Below are 14,134 nucleotides of genomic sequence, written 5' to 3' on the forward strand. Positions count from 1 at the left end.
CCAGTTATTTTGAAAAATTTAACAGTGTCTTCACATAAATGAATCAATTATTAACATATAATGACAAAACCATCTTGTTTCAGAAACGTGTAGCATTTCTATTAATGCAATGCACTACAAGTTTGATAAACACTTATGAAAACAAATTTGCTCAAGACACTAGAATTCTTGTTAATGTGGTCTTTAAAAAAACTTGGCAGAGGAAAAGAAAAGGTTCGATGCTGATTGTTGACGTCACTTTATTCAGAGGGGTCTCTATAAATATGCATTGTCTTCATGTGATTTATGCTTTTCAGCAAAATGGTAAAATGTTGATTTATATAATAAATTATGGCATTGACTCACAAGATCCAGTGATTCAACATTTAGAGTTGGAAATAGCTGATGAAGAGTTATCAGACCGCATCAAGATGATTTGTAAGAGGAGGCGTTATGCAGTATGAAAAGACCTATGATACAAATAAAACTATCAAAAGAATCTATGAGGTCACTGAGCAGTCAGAAGTCCAGAAGGAAAAGAGCATGTTTATGCTCTTCCAAGTTTGTGCTCTTGTGAGCCACTCCACCCTGCTATGCATCACTTCTTATTCGAGTCCTAACAGTTTTCCATTTTTTTTCTTTCATCGGGAGATGGTGCAGTCTTCCTCTGTCTTTCCTCCCCCCTGGCATTCAGGTAGTTGGGATGCTGTCACCTCAGACTGTGTGAGCATCTGACCTATCACTGTGGCTCCACTGTAAACATTTCATCAGATCAGCAACTAACGGAGCTGGAAAGTTATTCAGCAGACTAAAATATATGGGGGGGGGTTCATTATGAAATACATGAAACGCAACGTCTTAAAAAGCGTCTTCATCACACGGTGTGATGTCACAAGATGTCCATTCAGGTGACGTCTCTTCACTGTCAACCTCACGTTGGCAATAAAAGTGGCAACATGACTGCAGGAGTAGCATAACAAAACGGACTGAGAATGAAGCTTGTGGAGGGTTCGACGGACTTCAGTTCACTGCAACACACGAGAAGAAAAAATTTGTGAATATTGGAACCAATGATGGACTTCATGGATTGGTTGAATGTAAATAGTAATATTCAAAAATGTTTGAAATCAGAAATAATAAAATTACTAGTTTATGATCACAATTAACCATTTTGTCTCATTCAATGATTGTTTAATTTAGGTCATGTAAAAAAATAAATATAAACAAATTTTACAAAAGCATTCACGTCTATTGAAATATTTATGTATTACTGTATCAACATTTAAATATATTTTTTTCAAAAAGAATGTATAGTTGCTTTTATAAACTGTACTTGTTTAACTTTTTAACTTCAAACGCAAACTCGCTCCTTCTCAAATCGTAGAGAAATGTAAATGAACGAATCGGCCATTTTGTATCGGTTATCCTACCAAACAAAAAGGGGTTTTGTTTAGCCCTCGGACAATGTTAGGTTATACGCCTACGTCCGATGCGGTCGCATCACTTTTGTGTGTCCCAACTGACCAAGTAGACGTCGAGAACCGATCCGTCATCGCGGTCTAGGTCCACGTCCATGGTGCTATGCTCGGACGTCAGGCAGATGGCGCTGTCCTCCAGTGTGAATGTGGAGCTGGATCCAGCGTCCTCTCTAAAACCCAAGAAATGGTCGCCTTTCATATCGAGAAGCGCATAGCACGCATGCCATGTCGGCGGCTGTGTCAACACTTTTTTTTATGAGCGTGTGGTCAACGAGACTGACACCACCAAGGTCAGCCTGTCTGCTGTGGAAGTAAAAGTTCAACCTCAAGAGTTCACACATTTACAAATAATTTAACTAGGGGCCAACTGATCTGGGTTTTTTAGGTCGATGTTGATTCCAACATTTGGCAGAAAAATATAATTCTATAAACTATTAGTCAGGCAACAAAGAAAAAGAGCTATATTATTTTGAGGTACCGGTACTGTTCCTGACCGTTCTGCCTCTTATTTCTTTCACTTTAATTTAACTGAAATAGTATTTGGACAAGATAGGTGAAATTATTTGGAGCAGTGATTAAAATAAAAATTAATAACTTTGTTAGACTTTATTTTGAAGGAACTTGGGCTTTTACTGGCCGTTTGTTCATCAATATGCCAGATTTCCACTTAAAATGTGATGCAGACCAGGATTAAATGGTGCACCCTGAATACGTGCACATACATTTCTACTTGTGTCATATTTGCTCCCCTTCATTTCTATTAATGACAACTGCTACATATGAAGGTGTACAATTTGTAGTCCAATGCTTTGGAAGTCTGTGCTGCACTTCGTGGCGCTCTACTTTGATCCACTAGGGGGAAGCAGAGGAGTTGTTTTGCTTGCACGAGCTCAGCCTGAACACTCCAGTACAAGATTGTATTTTGCTGTACTGATGGTTTTGCCTCCAAAAGTCATACTACCAAGAGTAACAATATTAACATACGCAAGTGTTACACTTAAATATGTTGCATCCTTTTTCCATGCATGGCTCCCAGAAAGCTTCCACTTCTTTTAAAAAAGAGGCTGGTGGATCAACACGCATTGTAGCCTCGCAAAGACAAGAGGTGAACCCATCACAAGGAAGTTTGTAGCCTCTGATGTAACACAAGCATGAATATTTCATGATGTACACTAAAACTCAGTGAGGTAATCCAAACCCTGTAAAAGAGCGGCGACACCTTCACGGACGAAACAGAACAGAGTGCTATGCAGTGCTCATGTATTCTGGAGGCACTGAGTCATCTCATCTGTGACGCATTTATTGCCAACTGGACGTGTGTAACGTAAAGGCAAAAGCGACGATGGCGTGAGAGCGTGACATGTGTATGTGCGACCGCGCCTATTAAAACACCCGCACCCCCTGCATACACATGAACATGTCCTCCTTCTGGTCCTCAAGGCCAGGGCCTGGTTGTGTTATGTTTTAAAATACTAAACTACATTCACGCGGGGCAGTCAGCCATGAGAGAATTAAAGCAACAGAGAGGAAAAAGCGTGTTGTCGTTTTTTTGCTCACAAGGGTTTGACGAGCCACTTTGCAAATGTGGCAAACATGCATTGGTGGAGGGACAAAGACAAGCCAGGGCAGCCAAGACAATATCCTCTCTACAAATAAAAATGAGAGGTGCCCTGGCTGGTGTTCTAATCTTTGCTCACCATGACAATAAGAAGCACTTATATACTATTTAGAAGACGCTGTGCTAGCGTCATACATTTTTGCTCAGTGCATGTGTAAACAATTCAGCCTTCAACAACAAAGGATTTGAACCGTTAAAAAAAACATGTTGTGGTTTTGTTTTTTCCAAGGGCAAAAGGCTCTCATGCATAAAAATTCACATTAAAAGACGACACAAAACTCTCACGACTCATTTTGTGCAGTTATTTTCCACAAAAAAACAACTCACTTAATATGTTATTATTCCGGATGTTCTGCATGTCATTCCAAATCCACAAAATAATTATTAGGCATGGTAATATAGAGCAGAATAAGACCAGGAGCAAATGCAATGAAGCTATGCCAGTCATCTAGAGGTGAATGGTGATTATTACTTTTGGACTCATCGACCACGACGCGGCAACTTGTTTATACAGTCACAAGTGACTGGTGTAGTGAGAGGTGTGTACAGCTCCAAGTATGTCAGTACTATCAATAACTGCAAAATAGAAAACTAGTATCGTTTTTGTGGCTGGGAGAATGTATTTATTATTTTTTATTAAAAGAGCGCTATTGAAAATGGATAGCTGACGTGACATCATTGGCCAAAAGCAAAATCGGGACGTCCTGACGGCGCCATACCTTTCATCTGTTTGGTTGTCCACGCCGACCAAGACGGAGGAGGAGGATAGCGTGCCCATGGAGGAGCCCTTAAAGTAGGACGAGTTGGCGGGGACCAGCTCATGAAGCTGATATGAACCAAACACGGCTAGAAACACAAACGTCACACAATGGAAATAATCACCAGGGGACAGCAAATGGAAGTGTTCACAGGAGGGCTGCATTCAATCACAGGATATGGTGTAAAAAGTCTTACATTGTATAAATAAATGATTATAAGCATGCATGAACCAGGATTAATTATTCGACTGTGCTATTTCCGTCGTGCTCAGTATTGACCGACATGCTAGCTAGCGCTCCATTGTAGAGCTTTGGAGAATTTAGTTAAACAAGGTGAGTGACTGGAATTTGAAGCCATGTTTGTGTAGTGTGTTTACTGAAGGCTTTATCTAACAGAAATAATAAGACTAAATTGTCATTTCAACTTGTTTTCTATTCCAGCTTCCTCTCATAGCAGGCATGTTAGCTTCATTGTAGACTGAAAGTTATCCATAGGTTTGAATGTGAAAGTGAACAGTTGTTTGCCTAGACTTGGCCGTAAGGTGTTTAATGTTCCTAAACTGCTCCATTTGAAAAGTGTCTTCAAATGACTTGGGGGGGAATTTAGTGTTACGCAATTCAACTATATAATCACTCCCTATGCAATGTTTTTACAGGATAATTAAGCGACTGCTGATGGGCCACCAAAGTGCTTGTCATGGTCCATAAAAGTCAACCTCAGGGTGTACTGATGATGAAACGACAAAACATTAAGCTCCTCTATGAGTAGCATTCAAGATAACCTTTGTGCAGACAGGAAGGTTGCTCCGCTTTCATGACACGGTTTTTAATGTACCTTGTCCATCCAGACTTGCCAGACTGCGAGCCCCCCACCGCCGGTCCCCTCTGTTCATGCCCTCATCCTTCTCATCCACCTGCGATGAAAGGATCTCCTGAGAGGACGACTTCAGAGCATGGATTGATGTGCGAGTCTTCTTTGAAGGGGAAAATCGAATCTCTGCACATGTATGCAATAAAAAAGTGGGGGGTGGGGGTGGGAGGTAGAAATCAGACTGAAGTGCAGACTGATACCTTTGCTAAGTTCTCACATCGTCACTTCGGCCGAGTTCGTTCCCACAGGGGTCCCGGATGATTGGTTGCATAATGCGGGATATGTCTATGGCTGGTGTCATCTCTGCATGAGAGTGGCTCAATCTATTAATCGGCTTCAGAAGCTCTCATCTGAGTTGAAATTAGAAACGCTATTTTTGTGAAGTGGTGCAAAAACATCATTCGACCTGACGAGACATTGTCAACATTTTTGGTTTTATCTGTCTGCAATATGCATTTGGACCAAATACATGTACTTGCTAAATATTGACAATTCTGCCACTATTCTAATTTCATCAAATGAGGTAACCAAAATACGACAAGTATCTTCGCAGACTACAACCGTGACAACTCCTATCATAAATATTTCCCTAACAGTTGCTGAACACGTGTCCACTGACCGTACATTACAAATTGTAGCCATTCATTCGACTAAAAATGAGAATATTTTTTCGATGGAATGCCACAAAAAAAGGTTTCAGCTTGCCATTGGCCAAATGCCTCACATTTTTTTTTTCTGAGAACAAGCAAGCACATGATCAGGAAGACAATACCAGGAACTATTCCTCTGGTTAATTTCACAATAGTGTTCCGGCACGCCGGTCAATTAGATGACGGCGTTGTGACAGGAAAGGCAAACTTACGCTGAGTCTTCCTGAAGACACGAGTGCTCATGAACTTGAGAAAGCGGCTGGCGTAGAAACCTGGCCGGTGTACCGACACGGAATCCTGGGGCAGAAATAAAATGTTTCGGAGTTGATTTTATGATCGTATACAGTAAAAGACTCCGTAAAAAAAAAAAAACAAGACAAAACAGGAAAGAAAAGCTGCTCTGTCAGGCAGTATGCGGTCATGGACTTACGCCATCATACACTAGAGCTTTCCATGAATGTTCCAACTTCTTTATGAATCTGTAGAGAGACCAAACAAAAAAAGGTTGTTATAAAAGGTTCCTGTATGAAAAGTTTTTCTTTGACATTTCATCAAATCATAGACGGGATCCCTTTTGGCACCACTAACTATAGTTTAGTATAGCTAAAGTACAACCTTGTTTGGGATGATGTAACATTTTACATTTAAGGGGCTGTCTTAAAAAATAATTGGGTCGGGGGTATTTATCCCACTGGAGCTGATCTCACCTCAGCAAGCCACCGAGACTACAAGTGCCGCTTTTATATTCACAGACATCTTATGAGCTAAAAGGGCCTCGCTCTCCATTCCCGCATGCTCTTCTTCCCTCCCCCCAAAAATAAAACAAACCAGCGGATGGGGAAAAAAGTAAAAGTTGCTCAAAAATTGAAAAGTTGCTAACCTTAGCAAAAAAAAAAAAAAAGTTTAACCTTTTGGTGAGTGCAACTATCAGATAATCATGCTCTGTTTTCAGCGACTATCAGAGCCGCATTTTTTAATGTGTTTATTATCGTGCGTTCTCGTTGTGAAGAAGTGAGATTGTCATGTTTTTGCTCGTGAGACTAAACTAGAAACTAGAAACCAGAATAATAAACTGCTCAATGGGAGTTTCAATCCAAATGTAGCATTATTATTTCCACCAAGGGGGCTTGGTATTTTCAAGACCTTTTCCACACCTTGAAACCCCAGATTTAAAAAAAAAAAAAAAAAAAAAATTGAAAATACACCACATACTGTATATTTTTTTCTATACACACATACATGTATACATACATACAGATATATATACCTACATACAGTACATATATATATATATATACATACACATATATAAGCGATATATATACATACACACACGCATACATATTATATATATATATATATGTGCTGCACTTAATGCTCTGACTGACTGACTGACTTGACAGTATGGCTCTTTATTGAATTCCTGTTGCATAGCTGGCATTTGTATCCATTACATTCCACTGTACCTATATGACTGCAGAATGTCTATGATGCCAAGGAAGATGAGCAGTTTCTCTTCTTTGTGTGTTTTGGCCGGGATGCCACCCATGCTGGAGACATATAACATTGTTAGACAAGACTTGAAATTTCTTTTTTTGGGCACCGATCAAACAACATGCACCCAGTGTAAATATGAGGACAGTGGTGGCAATTAAATCCGAAGGTGTGAAAGGCTAGACTACATGGTGTGAATGTGTGCGTTCTCCATCTGAGCCCACACTCACGTGTCGTCTGTGGTAAGGGCTTCAGCCGCCTTTCCGTCCCCTTGGATGGACTCCAAGGCGGTGGAGTAGAGAACTCTCTGGCCCACAGGCCTGGATCGGTCGCCCCCCGCTTGGCCCTGCTCGAGCCCTTCTCTCTGGTTCTGGTCCAGGACGTGGACACCCAACAGCAGGCTGTAGTCCATGATCTTAAAACTCTCCAGCACCTAAAATGATAACAAGTAGACACGTGTGATACAAAAAATAATAATTTTCTCTCTTATTCTCCAGATTCTCCAAACTTGACAAGTTTCCGACCACAGCACGTAATGTCACACATACATCAACATCAGCTACATGCGTCATCACCTCAAAGGGCCGGCGGGACCGCCAGGAGGAAATTTCTGTTCAAACCGGATTGGAGCCAAATAAACAAGGTGTTTCTCCATAAAGTGTTACACACCGACCCTTGTGAGGAGCCTTTCACCCAGTTCCCAAAGTCTCCCGACATCTCGTCTCCTCCTTGCTTGGCTTTGAGGAGCTAAAATAGAGCGCGCATTGAGCCAACCGTGAGTGAGGTGAGAGGTGGGAGCTAGACCGTGAAACCGCGATAAGAGTGACCAAGTAAGCCCACACCATCACAATCAGGCGGCTGACCCACTTTTAAGGGATTGTTGGGGTTAATAATCATTGACCGAAGTAGTAAAGAGGTCGTTTGTCGCGCCTTTTCCCCTTTTTGTGCATTTTTTTTTCTTGGAAGTCCAAATGAGGAAGTTGGTTGGGGGGGAAACAAGACTCAGATTTTGTCACTTTCTGTGTAGAGACCACATTTCTCTTACTCACCCGGATTGAAAGGAACAAAAGAGCGTGACACACACATGCAGCAGATTTTAAAGAAAGATGCTTCTGTGCTTCCAAGTCAACTTCCTTCGTTCTCATCTTCCCATGAGCACTTATTTTATTGCAAGACCACGACACGTGTACGCGAATGCAAACTTCCTTTTGCGGGTTTGTGGGTCATGCACGTGCCCGCGCCCGCATGGAATTACAAAACAGGGCAAATGAGTGAAAAACAAACAGTCAGGCTTTGATCAAAGCTTTGAACTTTTCCATATCAAGGATTTGCATCCCTTCACCCCCTGGCTTATTCAAACTGCAGCCGTGCTGGAAACACACTCTCACACATACACTGGTTTGCCTACGAAAGGGCATCGTTTTTGCCCCGGCCTTGGCTTTCCCAGGGCCACAATCAAGATGGAATGGCAGAAAGAAAACGACTCTGTTTATCTAGTTGTTGTTGCCAAGATTTTGAATAAATCATGTTGATATATGAGGGACAAAAAAAAAAAAAACACGGCAGCAATTTTAGATTCTGGGAAAAACCTTTGACTTAAGTCAGCGATCTATTAACCAGTGTGCTGTGGCACACTGTGAGAGATTATCAGGGGTGCCATGGGAATTATTTATGAATTAGAATTAGTTTACTGTTCTTTTCTATATCCTCCTGAACTACCAGTAGTTCAAATTTGTCCTCTGTAGAGGACATTTGTGAACCTAAATATCTCCCACCCAGTGCATCCAATCGCATTAACTCCTTTTGTTACTCTAAAGAGGACATTCAGTGCTTTCCAATGATACCAAATTTGGAGGGGTTACAAAAAGTAAGAAAATGGCTTCCCTCATTGCAAGCACTTTTTATGGGAAGAGGAAAAGTAATACTTTTATCAAACACATTTTGTCTTGAAATGCTGTTGGCATTTTTTATTATAAGACTCTTATGAACACGTTAAAGTGTTGTTTGAGTTGTTTTAAGTGTATTTGAGCCTGTTTAAAAAATGTAGTGGGATTTCAAAAATTTCTTTTGGAGTAATCCAATTACTTCACATAGATTGGGGAATTTCAAAATAAATGTGATTGGACAACATTTTTTTTCCTGGTAATCAGGAGGCTATGCCAGCAATATTCAGTATATAGACAAGCAAAACAATGAAAGGCTCCTGCATTAAATGGCGGAAGGTTAAATAAATCGGTGTATCCACCTGTTGCCATTTAGAAAAGAGAAGAAGTCATGGCTTCCTGGTAAGGAAGTAAATTGCGACAAGGTCATTTCAGTCATTCTTACTTTTTGCGACCTTTTTTTTTTTTTTTTTAAATCTACGGCCTCTTTGTCCTTGTCACGGAAACTCCAACTGAACATCTTTAGAGCTTTAAAATAATGTGAAGTTAAGACACCTTTTGTGTTGTGTTGGCTCTCAAGTCAATGCTAACGTTACCATTTGTTGTGCAAGGCTTTGTAAAATAATCAGACAATGCGAGTTTGAAGACATGACGTGACAACACATACCGACTGCACCTGTGTTTGACATGTAAATGTTTTTTTTGCGCTTCGGACCGTGTCCCTGTCGCTTCCACCACCTTCAGCTTGGTAGGGAAAATTCAAAAGGAGTTTTTTTAACATCTGAAGTAGGAAGGCTGATCCATTAAGGAGCTATGCCGGTTGGTGTGGCTTCTGCGTGCTTCGCATGGGCATGAATACATTGCTCACATTCTTATATTCTCCTTGCTTCTGGGGCAAATGTGGCTGTCTGAAGCCACAAAAATGAGGATGTGCTAACACGGACTGCAGATGCAATCCCAGGAAAGTGTCTGAAAAATATAGATATTCATTATTCATCAGATTTGGATCTGCCTCTTGTTCAGGGAAGCACAGAATTTAATATCCTCTCGACTGGGTGTTCTCAAATAATAAATGAAACTGGATCAGGTGCTATTTTTCTCCTGGGAAAAGGATTCCATAAAATGCTACATACGGGATAAATTACTGAATTGGATTTTCAACCTCACAGTGCAGAGGTCCAGGGTTCGATTCCGGCCTTCCTGTGTGGAGTTTGCATGCTCTCCTCGTGTCTGTGTGGGTTTTCTCCGGGTACTCCGGTTTCTTCCCACATTCCAAAAGCACGCATGGCAGGTTAATGGAACACAAAATTGTCCCGAGGTGTGATCGTCTGCGCAAATGGTTGTTCGTCTGAGTGCCCTGCGATTGGCTGGCAACCAGTTCAGGGCGTTCCCCGTCAACTGCCCGAAGACAGCTGGGATGGGGTTGGGCATGCCCCGCGACCCTTGTGAGGATAAGCGGATCGGAAAATGGATGGATGAATTCTGTAAAGAAATCAATAGCTGTGTAAAATAACAATTGAGATATAGACCTTGGGCCCTTGTTTCGTGCCCAGTGCAAGTCTGGCAAAAAATGTGGTCTAACTGTGCACCGGAGAACGGTGGAGTTTTATTTCTTTGGGCATTTTTGTAGATGGGCGCAGAAATGGGTGTTGGCGCCGTTGTGGGAGTGAACACAGTCGACTTGATTCCTGGCCAATCGAAGCGGCTCCCTTCATTGCCTTTAAATTCACCACAGGAGAGGCAGCCGGTCTTCATAGCGGAAACGTAAAAAACTCGCTGGAGTCAGTGCAGCGTGCAAGTATGTAATATCAAGTATGTTTATAAATAAATACAAGATCTCCACTTCCAGGTGATGTAAAGTTGTCCACTGCAAAGTGGGCACATAGAGATTACCTTCAACCCTTGATCGTGCATCTGTACGCAACATGGAACAAAATGAAAATTGCCTACTTATTTCCTTAATGTTTTCCTTTCAAAAGTCTCATCACCTATACAACCACATTTAACATGAATTACATGAATTTTCTTGGCATGACAGCAGTATATACTGGCTGCAAAGTAATTCAATAGCATATTACTATTTTATATCTGGGCACGTGGGGGAAATAGTCCCTCTGAGTTCATCCTAGTTCCGCACAAAGACCTCAAATGATATCAGTAATTCACTTTTATGGAAAACAGCGTCTGCCTTCCCTCCTGGTTCCTTGCACTCCCCTCACCCCCCGTTGCTAGGCGGCCGCTGACCTCCCCTCTGTGTTTTGGTCGACCAGACTCTCCTGGGCTGACGGGCTGAGCTGCTTACTCATGGAAATGGACACACACATTCTGCTTAGATTGCATTTTGCTTCCCGCTTAGGAGGCGAGAACAGGAAGAGGTGAAAATAACAAACTGTGGTTAGCCTCGAACAACCGATTGCCTTATATTTGTGCTATAGACACCACAGCAATGGACAGATTGCATTCAGCAGTGGCCCCCCCGACGACTCGTATGCAGATTGGCTACTTGGTACTGGGCCTCACAGATATATATTTTTAAAAAACTAAATAAAAATTTCATAATTTTTTGCTGTTCAGGGCTATATGCAAATACAAATAACAATTTCAAATGAAGCCTTTTTTTGTTTTGTTTTCTAAAGCAGTACATTTGAAAAGTCATGGATAACGTTGACCATGACAGATAAAGAAAAAAAACACACTTGCCAGTGTTGTTAATTTGGAGCAGCGTTGGCATAAACCTTGCTGAAGCGAGCAAACATATGCATGTGTGTGTGCGTGTGCGTGCACATGGCAAGTATCGTGTCAGATTGAACTTTAAGAAAACACTGACTATGCAAGATGGGGGAGGATGTCATCCTGGCTTGAAAACATTGAAAAGAAAATAAAGAGTGTGGACAAAGTCAGCATGATGTGGTTAATGATCCATGGGAAGCTTCATAAGCTCAGGAGCTATCTCACAATCGTCACCTGAATTTGTTTCCTCCGAAGATAATTGTGCTCAACCTCTACTAAACATACCTGCAACGTCGCTCTGTTCATGAACTGCTCAACATTGACCATGTCGTTCAATTAATGTACGCTAGTTGATAACAAAAGTTCTCCAACTTGCACACAATATGAAAATGTTCAGTCATGGGACAAATTGGCCCGATATAGAGCAACAGGCCTGAAATCAGTTGTAATGCACAATGTAATCCAATTCATTGGGGGCAAAGGGGGTGGGGGGGTTGATTATTTACCCTTTAGATTAGGTGCTAGATTGTTTCATAGAAATGGCGACTTTTTGAAAACATTCAAGAACTAAAAGCTCGGCAGCAAATCTATTAATACTCTCCTTGCCACTGAACAAGCGCATGGCTTTAAACTGAGCTCGAAGTATCTCACGCTACCAGGCTCATGTCTTAATCTCATTCCATGTTTGCTGAGATGTCATTTATTGAAAGAGAACCACAAAGAGAAAAGAGCACAGGCTCGAGGGAGAACTGGGAGCTCAGACAGAACACGCAGTACTTCGTAAGCACGTGGAGTTCTCTTCATCCAACAACAACAACAACCACCAAAGCCATACGATGCTCTAAATACAGAACAATGTAAACGAATGAACCAATGAATGAATGAATGAAGTGAGTCTAAAAATTCTAGACACCCCTGTTCAAATACCAGCTTTTTGTATTATATAAATAGGTGACCAAGATAAATCGTTTCAAAACTTTTTTCACGATCAGTGTTGCCTGCAACCTGAACAACAACTAAAGTGAATTAATTTGTTTTTCTTTTCGAGAGGGGAAGTCCAAATAAAGGACTGAAATCATGTGGTTGCACATCATGTGTGCTCACAAGCTTATATACTGGCTGTGGGTGTGTTCAGAATTAAGCAATTATGTTCACTCAGGTTAAATGGGAGTCAGCAAACATGTGCCATATACAATTCTATGTCCCTCGAACTAACTCCAAATAAATTCCAGCTGTTCGAGTAGGCCTTTCCTGACGCTCTAAGGCCCCAGGTCCAGGTGCAGTAGCAAAGCATGATGGTGCCACCACCATGCTTCACTGTAGCTATGGTGTTCTTGTGATAAGATGTATTATTGATGTTTAAATTAATTGTTACTTTAGTATCCTAATTCAATAACTATTTTTTTCATAAGCATTCAGGATATTAGTTTTTTTGTGTGACTTATTTATATGGGTGTATTTCATTTAGACCAGGGATGCCAAACTCATTTTTGTCGCAGGCCAAATTGAAGTGACCGTTTTCCTTGGAGGGCCGTTATGACTGTGAAAGCATTTAAAAAAGTCAAGAATAATGGTTGATTGAAGTTACTGTAATGAGGGATTTGGTTACAAGAAAATACTTACAATATCTCTTTTTATTTATTACATATGAGAAGTTTGGCCCAGATTTTAGCAATCATAATAGAAGTTGACAAGTTTGATTTGCTTTCGCGGGCCCCATAGAATGATGTGGCGGGCCAGATCTGGCCCCCGGGCCTTGAGTTTGACAACCCTGATTTTGACATGCTTTTAAACTGCGCCCAGCCCGATGCTGGCAGAAGACTGATGTGGTGAAATGTTTTTTTTAGTCATTTCAACAGAAATGACGTGACCCACGAAGGAATTCTGATAATGCTGATTTAAAAAAAAAAAAAAAAATCACCTGAGGTCTGTATCAGCATTCCTTCCAGTGAGGAAAAGCTTTGGCATGTGGAAGTATTTCCACTTACCCGGCAGTCTCTCTGCAGAGTCTTCATCAGATTGGTGTACGTCTCTGCATCAAAGTAAAGCCCTTCTTCGTGCATGTCCTGGAAGTCCAGATCTTTGAAGGTCGGACACGCTTTTTCTCTCTCCTTCCTGGACGCTCGTCTTTTGTACGTCGATCCTTTCAGATCGTACTTGTAGTGCATTTTAACCGAGCGAGGCAGCACATTGTTCATAACCACCAGGCGGATGTTGATGCCTCCCGACTGGATACAGTACAGTCCGTAAAATTTGGGGAGTAAGGTGCGTGGATTCTGGTTCAGGTTCTGTGAGGTGACAGACGCCAAGAAATTAAGTGAAAGCTACGAGTGAGAACAGTACTCATCTATCTACATTTTATCAATGATTTAAACCCAGGTTGAAAGCTGATGTTATTTTTCAAAGCATGCTTATTCTTTCATTGTACACATTTTCATTTTAGTCAGCCATTTTTTTTACTTCTTAGCTTTTAAATCTCTGTTTTGTGTTTAAATGTTGTACTTTTAATTACAATATAGGAGGCATATTGAGATATATTCTGTATGAAATGTGTTCTAAATCGGTGATACAATTAAGTACTGCCTAGGTACTGGTAAATGTCGAAAAAGCTCAATCAGGAGAACTTTTTTTTAATGCAAATAGGATTTTACAGTACTTTGTTTCATTTATTTT

At 41.0% G+C, this 14,134-nt stretch overlaps 1 protein-coding gene across 1 annotated transcript in view; it reads right to left on the minus strand.

The window, feature by feature from the left end:
* Nucleotides 1-222: 222 nt before the first annotated feature.
* The window catches only part of pip5k1bb (phosphatidylinositol-4-phosphate 5-kinase, type I, beta b), a 29,979-nt gene continuing 16,067 nt past the window's right edge, over nucleotides 223-14,134 (minus strand). Inside the window, exons 7-15 of the mRNA XM_052068432.1 lie at nucleotides 13,450-13,749; nucleotides 7,079-7,281; nucleotides 6,821-6,904; nucleotides 5,785-5,833; nucleotides 5,567-5,651; nucleotides 4,669-4,830; nucleotides 3,795-3,921; nucleotides 1,504-1,627; nucleotides 223-1,007 (exon numbers count right to left, since the gene is read on the minus strand). Of these exons, the coding sequence (XP_051924392.1) occupies nucleotides 1,005-1,007; nucleotides 1,504-1,627; nucleotides 3,795-3,921; nucleotides 4,669-4,830; nucleotides 5,567-5,651; nucleotides 5,785-5,833; nucleotides 6,821-6,904; nucleotides 7,079-7,281; nucleotides 13,450-13,749 (1,137 nt within the window). The 3' untranslated portion in view covers nucleotides 223-1,004. The remainder of the gene's footprint in view (nucleotides 1,008-1,503; nucleotides 1,628-3,794; nucleotides 3,922-4,668; nucleotides 4,831-5,566; nucleotides 5,652-5,784; nucleotides 5,834-6,820; nucleotides 6,905-7,078; nucleotides 7,282-13,449; nucleotides 13,750-14,134) is intronic.

Source organism: Hippocampus zosterae, chromosome 6 (assembly GCF_025434085.1).
Source record: "Hippocampus zosterae strain Florida chromosome 6, ASM2543408v3, whole genome shotgun sequence".
In the NCBI taxonomy this organism is placed as follows: Eukaryota; Metazoa; Chordata; class Actinopteri; order Syngnathiformes; family Syngnathidae; genus Hippocampus; species Hippocampus zosterae.